This window comes from Gekko japonicus, unplaced genomic scaffold (assembly GCF_001447785.1).
Source record: "Gekko japonicus isolate JY-2015 unplaced genomic scaffold, Gekko_japonicus_V1.1 scaffold1, whole genome shotgun sequence".
In the NCBI taxonomy this organism is placed as follows: domain Eukaryota; kingdom Metazoa; phylum Chordata; class Lepidosauria; order Squamata; family Gekkonidae; genus Gekko; species Gekko japonicus.
In genome coordinates, this window is record NW_015164181.1 from 2,761,081 (window position 1) to 2,768,896 (window position 7,816).

The window sequence follows — 7,816 nt, forward strand, 5'->3', positions numbered from 1 at the left end:
GCATTTGAGTCTTCCTTATTTCTGGTTAGCAGAATTTCTGAAATTAATTCTGAAATTGGTTTGCTTTCTGTTGTCCCATTGGCCTTTCCCCCTCTTACCTTACTGGTGCGCAAGCACTCACTGAAATAAATAACACCCCCCCTTCCCAATTAATGGAGATTTACCCTCATAATCGATTACTCTGCCCAACTGATTTTGCAGCCCTGCTTGAAATGCTTGCAAAGGACACGGGGGTGGGGTGGGGTGGTGCTGGTGGTATAGGTGTGTGCACGGTTGGGGTCATGAGGGGCTTGATAAAACGATAGGTCAACAGTCATCCTCCCACTGTTGGTTGTCTTTTGCAGAGCTGTTTCCCACACAAGCCGCAAGAGGCCCGACGAGCAAAGCGGCCACCATCTCACTTCAAAACGGGGAAAGTGAGTGCTTTTCTGGGTGAAGGGCATCTGGCCTTTTCTAAAGGTTGATTTGCTATTCAGTCCCTCGTTGCTTCTCCCCATTTCACAGGTAAAAATAAGAACATAAGGGAAGCCAATGTTGGGTCAGGCCAATGGCCCATCCAGTCCAACACTCTGTCACACAGTGGCCAGAAACACCAGGTGCCATCAGGAGGTTCTCCATTGGGGGCCAGGACACTAGGAGCCCTCCCACTGTTGCCCCCCCCCCCCCCAACCCCCACAAAAAAGAACACCCCCCAGAGAGTTCCTACCTATACCTTGTGGCTAATAGCCACTAGGGTTGCCAAGTCTTATGAACAGGGGTCATTTCGTAGAAAAAGAGCTAGGGGGACTCATTAGCATAACTCATTAGCATATGCCACACCCCCTGACATCACCGGAAGTGTGTCATAAGGCCACACCCCCTGACATCACCGGAAGTGTGTCGTAAGGCCACACGCCCCGCCCCCAACGGTCCCGGCCAGCGGCGGCGGCCTTGCAGCTCCACTGCCGAGCCCCATGAGGGGCCCAGCGGTGGACCTGCAAGGCCAGCGGGAGTGCAAGGAAGCCCCGCGAAGGCCCTCCCTGGCCCCAGGCAGGCAGGGGTGGGGAGAGGCAGGGAGGAAGCAACTTACCCTCCCTCTTCTCCTGCCTCCTCCTGGCTGAATGAGGGCCGGAAGCGGGGCGGCCGGAAGCAGGGGGCGGGGCTTCGTCATGTGCCCCGCCCCCGTACCTCACCCGGGGGAACCGCGTTCCCCCGTGTTCCCCCCCCCCGAAATGACCTCTGCTTATGAAAGTAATAGTGGGGAAATCCAGGTCCCTCTCGGGGAGTCCTTGCTCGCGCGCCGCGATGATGTAGCCCAGAAGTGATGTCATCACACTGGGCACATTGCCGGGCGACACTCTAGCAACCGGCCTGAAAACTCTATGGTACCATAGAGTTTTCAGGGTGATTGCTAGAGCTTTGCCCGGCGATGTGCCCAGCATGATGCCACTTCCGGGCCACGTCATCATGCCGGGCACGTCATCCCGATCTGGCCACTTTCAGGGTTCTGAAAGAATTTGTCTTAACGAAGCAGTAAGAATGTTACGTGTTAACTCGCGGATTAGTATTGTTGATATATAAACAAGTGTCATTCACGCAGCACACTCTGAAAAAGCTGTTGCGTGAAACGGTCTATATGCATTTTCCATCGTGGGTGTGTGTCTGTTTTCATAGTGTGACGAAGAAATATATTCTCTGCCCGGAGGTTGGCAAGCCCACCGTGGGTGGCCTTGCCCGTTCCTGGGAGGAGCGATGCTAGATATTGAGGACACGATGCTAGATATTTGAGCACTGTTGCGTTTCGAACTTTGTATTTTTGCCATTTCAGTCTTGTCAGCTGCCCTAGGTAGAACGGTGACATGTAAAGATGAAAAAGAAGCAATAAAACACTATTGTTAAACACACGTCCTGCTCTTTTATTGCATGAAGAGCTCAAGATGGTTCACAAGAATTTTAATTACATTCTAAAAAAAAACACGCTCACGATTCTCTGAACTCCCGCAGGGGACGGGAGCCTCCGGTTGGTGAGGGGGGCCAATTCCTGCCAAGGCCGAGTGGAGATCTTCTACAAGGGGACCTGGGGCACGGTCTGCGACGACGACTGGGGGCTGTGCGATGCCAGCGTGGTGTGCAAGCAGATGGGCTGCGGCCACGCTGTGGACTACAAGACCAACGCGTACTTTGGCTACGGCACGGGCCACATCCTCCTGGACAATGTGAACTGCGACGGGAGCGAGCCGCACCTCTCCGCTTGTTACAGCCTCGGCTGGGGCATCCACAACTGCGGCCACCATGAGGACGCCGGGGTCGTCTGCTCAGGTGAGGGAGGAAGCCAAGAGGCCAGACCTCCGTGGTTGCCTTGCCAGCATTGAGAGCCAGTTCGGTGTAGTGGCTAGGAGCGTGAATTCTCATCTGGGAGAACTGGGTTTGATTCCCCACGCCTCCACATGCAGCTGCTGGTGTGACCTCGGGCAAGCCACAGTCCTCTCAGAGCTGTTCTCTCACGAGCAGTTCTCGAAAGAGCTCTCTCAGCCCCACCTACCCCACAGGGTGTCTGTTGTGGGGAGGGGAGGGGGAAAGGAGATTATAAGCCACTCTGAGACTCCTTTGGGTAGTGAAGGGCGGGGTATACATCCAATCTCCTCCTCCTCCTCCTCCTCCTCCTCATGCTCCTCCTCCTCCTCCTCCTCCTCCTTAAATGTCTTGAGGAGGGGAGAGATGCTCCCTGAATATTTCGAGGCACAGAGAGGCAACTAATCAACTGGTTGGCTGGGTTGTAATATGTAAGCCCTGTTCAGACTTCTGATGTTACTGCCTCAGCCTAGGGCGGTGACGGCGAACCTTTTAGCGACCGAGTGCCCAAACTGCGACCCAAAACCCACTTATTTATCGCCAAGTGCCAACACGGCAATCTAACCTGAATACTGAGGGTTTACTTTAGAAAAAACAACTCATACATTAACTTAAGATGATCCAAACAAAGTAAGGAAAGCAATCCCAAATGCTTTCATTTACTTAAAATTATTTGGCAGAAAATTTGACACTTTAATGACGGTCTGGGCCTGGCTGGGGCGATGGCACGCGTGCCCACAGAGGGGGCTCTGAGTGCCACCTCTGGCACCCGTGCCATAGGTTCGCCACCACTGGCCTAGGGGCACCAGCCTCCGCGTGAGATCTGGGGATCCCCCAGAATGACAGCTCATCTCCAGTCTACAGAGGTCAGTTCTCCTGGAGAAAAGGCTGCTTTGGAGGGTGGACTCTATGGCACTGGTATCCCACTGAAGTCCCTGTCCTCCCCGGACTGCATCCCCAAATCTCCAGGCGTTTCCCTACCTGGATCTGGCAACCTAACCTAACCCCCCATCCCCCTGCTGGTGGGGGACCTGGCAACCTTCCTCCAACCACACATAACAGAAACTGGCACTACCCCTACTCCTCCCAAAACGTGCAGTCACCATGTTGTGTGAAAAGCAGTAATGCTTCTATTTTCCATGCATTTACAGCTTTGCTACCCACAAACACGTCCTTTTGAAAATAGAAATATCTAAGGAGGCATACAGTCAGCACATAGATTGCAACCAGCTGGGTGTCTGCAAGGAATTATGGGGAGGGGAACTGGTCGGAAAGAGATCCCCGCTCCAGATTCAGGATTCTGTAAGCTTTCTGTGGTTTGACCCGGCGAATTTCCCCTTTCCCATTTTTTCTCCCTTTAAGCAAGTCTCAACAGTTCTCAGTAATCTGTGTCTAGAGTATGTTTGATGCTGATCAGTCTGTTTTATTAGTTTGTTTTCTTTTGGTTTATTCGTAGGCTGATTCCCCCACCCCCCCAAGTATATAGATACCCCTTGCTGATCTGTGGGTATCTTACTTTTTTGCTAAAGAGGTTAAAACAGAAGTCCAGCAGCATATTCAAGACTAAAAAGATTTATTTCATCAAGAAGAAGAAGAGATGGGATTTATACCCCGCCCTTCACTCGGAGTCCCAGAGCGGCTTACAAACTCCTTTCCCTTCCCCTCCCCACAACAGACACCCTGTGAGGTGGGTGGGGCTGAGAGAACTCTGACACAAACTGCTCTTTTTCAAGGACAGCTGTGCCAGAACTTGTGACTGACCCAAGGTCACACCAGCAGGTGCAAGTGGAGGAGTGGGGAATCAAACCCAGTTCTCCCAGTTTAGAGTCCGCACACTTAACCACTACACCAAACTGGCTGTCAAGAGTGTTTGTCAGGGCTGCCAGATCCTCCCCCAGCCACGGAATCCAGGTTGGGGAACTCCTGGAGATTTGGGGGTGGAGCCTGGGGAGGACAGGGACCTCAGTGGGGTACCGTGCCATAGTCCACCTTCCAAAGCAGTCATTTTCTCCAGGGGATCTGATCCCTGTAGTCTGGAGATGAAATGTCATTCTGTTGATTCCCCCAGTCCCCCCTGGAGGCTGGCATCCCTAGCTTTCTTGAATCAGAGCTCACTTCTTCAGATGTATGCTGCCTTGGCGTTTGGCGTGGCTGGCCAATTTACTGCTGAGTGACGGTCATGAAAACAGAAAGAAACCTGTAATAAGGAATACCTACAGTTTTAGTAGCGGCCAGGGCTTTTTTTGTAGAAAAAGCCCAGCAGGAACTCATTAGCATAATAGGCCACACCCAAAAGCAGAAATGTATTAGCATATTAGGCCACACCCTGACAGCACAGCTCATTAGCATATTAGGCCACACCCCCATGTTACCAGAAGTGTGGTTATCCAGCCACACCCACCTTTTGCTTCTTATTCTGTTTACCTTGTTTGTTGTCAAAACCCAGGGCCTTTTTTTTGTAGCAGGAACTCCTTTGCACGTTAGGCCACACACCCCTAATGTAGCCAGTCCTAATGATTGGCTTGGGTGTGGCCTATTATGCTAATGAGTGCCTGTTGGGTGTGGCCAACTCAGGAGCCAGCCAGAACTCCGTTCCTGTGCGTTCCTGCCCAAAAATAGCCCTGGTAGCGGCAATCTCAGTCGCAAAAAAATTAACATTGTGTCGGTGGAAGAGACTAAAAACATAGTTGTAAAAAAAAATGATTGCACAGCAAGCTGGAAACCAAAATACTGTACAAAAACAATCCAGACATATAAAATATCCTGAAAGCATCACTGCAGTAGTCTAAAAAGTTCCCACAAAGAGAATATCCCTTTCCTGAATCCCCCTGAGGCTTGAGGTGGGAGTGGGCAGAGCCTAGGGTTGCCAAGTCGTTGCAGTCGCCGCAGCGGGGGACTCCCGGGCGGTGACTGGAGTGCGTGCGCACACGCAAAGCACGTGCGCACCCCGCACACATCACCCGGAAGTGACGTTAGGACGGCGGGCACACTGGGGGCGGGGCCACGACCATCGGAGGGAAAACCATAGCCAGCGGTGGGGAACGGGCCTCTGGGGCGGGGGTTTCCCCACCCCCCGGGGGGACTTGGCAGCCCTAGCAGAGCCAGCATGTTCCAGTAGAGCAGTATAGTAGCTTATTCACAGCCATAAATGCTAACATTTTCACTTTATCGGTTACACAGACAGTGTTATAAATCAAATACCTTAACTTCCCCCACCGTGCAAAATAGAGATCTTTACCTTGACGTGACCATTTTCCACCTTGCCTGCCATGCCACTTTCTGCCACTAGAGAGCTCCCTTGTCTATATTTACAGCTGCCTGAATGGCTGAAACCACAAACACTTCCTCTGTTCTGCGCCCACCTGCAATGTATACCCTGTTAGCTTTTAGTTCCCGAAACATATTTTTTAAAGTGTCCAGTTGCACCTTGAAAAGCAACCGGAATACTTTTATTGGATTAATGTGAACTTTTTAGGTGAATAGCTGCTGCAGATTTTCCTGGCTGTATGGCCGTGGTCTTGGCATTGTAGGACCTGATGTTTTGCCAGCAGCTGTGACTGGCATCCTTAATCAGAGGTATAACACAGAAAGATGGAGAACTCTCTGTGTCAAGGTGAGAAGAAAAATGGTAGGCAGGTCATTTATATCTACTCAGGAAGGTGGGGAAGGGCTGACTCATTATCTTGTAGGCATTCCCCAGGCTATGAATATGCTAATGGAGGAGCTTTCCTGAGGAGGTTCTTTTGTATATGGATTGTTTCCTGAGGAGGTTTCCTGTTTCCTGAGGATTGTCTTTTAGGTGATTGTCTGGTGCCGGGGTAGAACTGTCGACTTTTAGTCAGAGCAATCCATTAACAGAATGCATGCATACAAACCACCTCAGTCTTCAAAAGGACTCTTGCTTATGCTGTGAACTACACCAGGGGTTCCCAGGGTGACGCCCGTAGGTGCCACAGTGCCCACCAGCACTTTTCCTGACGCCAACCAAGTATTTCCATGAAGTGGGTGGGGACAGGTGGGGCTTTGCCCAGCAAGGCTTCTGATTGGACATTTGGAGCGATGATTTGGCTGTGCAAATTTTAACAAACTGCTTTGGTAGCCGCTGCCGCCACCACAGCGCAAGGATCTTCACGGCACGAATGAATGTAAGCGGTGTGCAAGAAAATATTTTTAAGCAATATGTCCATTTTAAAAGCAATAGGTTCAATAGGCCTGAAATGTTGAAGAGTTGCTGTTAGAGGCAGGCATAACCCCCCCCCCCCGACTTTTTGTGGTTGGCCCTGCCTCCTGTACAGGCCCGTAGCCAGGATTTTTTTTAAAATTCGGGGTGGGGGGCTTTAAATAAGTTGGAGGACACCCCCTGCACCCCCCCAAGGGAGCGGTACAAATAAAACAAAAAATTGGAAGTTGGGGGGCCTGGGGGCTGGTTGGGAGGTCGGGGGGCCTTGGCAGTAAGTCGGGGGCCAGGCCCCGAGGTGCCTCCTGTGGCTACGGACCTGCTCCTGTGGCAGCCGTCTTGTGGTTGTGCCCACCACCACCCTAGGTCAGAATTCTAGCGGTGCCTGTAGGCTCAGAAAGGAGGGGGACCCGAGAACTACACTTTGGAAGAGGGAGCATCACCACACTACTAACTGATTTCTCCAAGTTTTCTGGTGCTGTCGCCCTTGTAGGACGCAGGTTGACGACAGTCATGCTGGTCACCACCTCGTTGGCCCCCAGCTATGAAGACTCGGTCACTGACACGGCCACAGGTAAGCAGGAGTGGGCCGCCTTTTATCCTAACCTCCCCAAATCCTACTGGAGACAGCTTTGCGCTTTGGAGAACACAAGAAGCTGCTGTAGGCGTTCTAACCTTTGCTAGAAATGTCGCGTTCCTTTCCAGAGGGATGAGCAAATCAGTTAGAAAAACCCAGTTCGTTCCATTCACCTGAGGGATGAGAATGAATGGGACTAGCCCTGAATGAAAGAAAAACGAAACTAAATGCAAAAAAGAGGAAAAAAAAGATGGGGAGGGGCTGTGGCTCAGTGGGAGAACATCTGCTTAGCGTGCAGAAGGTCCCAAGTTCAATTCCCGGCATCTCCAGTTAAAAAGATCAGACAGTCGGTGACGTGAAAGACCTCCATCTGAGACCCTGGAGAGCTGCTGCCGGTCAGAGCAGGCAATGCTGACCATGATAGGCCAGTGGACAGCCTCAGTAGCAGGCAGTTTCATGTGACCATAGTTTAGGCCTTTCCTCTGGTCTAATGGCATTCCATTTCGTTGGAGGGTGAGGTGATAGCTGCTGATTCCTTCCCTCTCCCACTTTGACCCCTATGCAGGGGTCGTTTCATAGAAAAAGAGCTAGGGGAACTCATTAGCATAACTCATTAGCATATGCCACACCCCTGACATCACCGGAAGTGTGTCATAAGGCCACACACCCTGCCCCCAAAGGTCCCGGCCGCCGCCGGCCTTGCAGGTGGACCTGTAAGGCCGGCGGGAGTG

At 51.8% G+C, this 7,816-nt stretch overlaps 1 protein-coding gene across 1 annotated transcript in view; it reads left to right on the forward strand.

Annotated features, from left to right (window-relative positions):
* Positions 1-7,816, forward strand: part of SSC4D (scavenger receptor cysteine rich family, 4 domains) — a 24,580-nt gene that overhangs the window by 8,929 nt on the left and 7,835 nt on the right. The window contains exons 4-6 of the mRNA XM_015408040.1: positions 345-416; positions 1,984-2,298; positions 7,002-7,082. Of these exons, the coding sequence (XP_015263526.1) occupies positions 345-416; positions 1,984-2,298; positions 7,002-7,082 (468 nt within the window). The remainder of the gene's footprint in view (positions 1-344; positions 417-1,983; positions 2,299-7,001; positions 7,083-7,816) is intronic.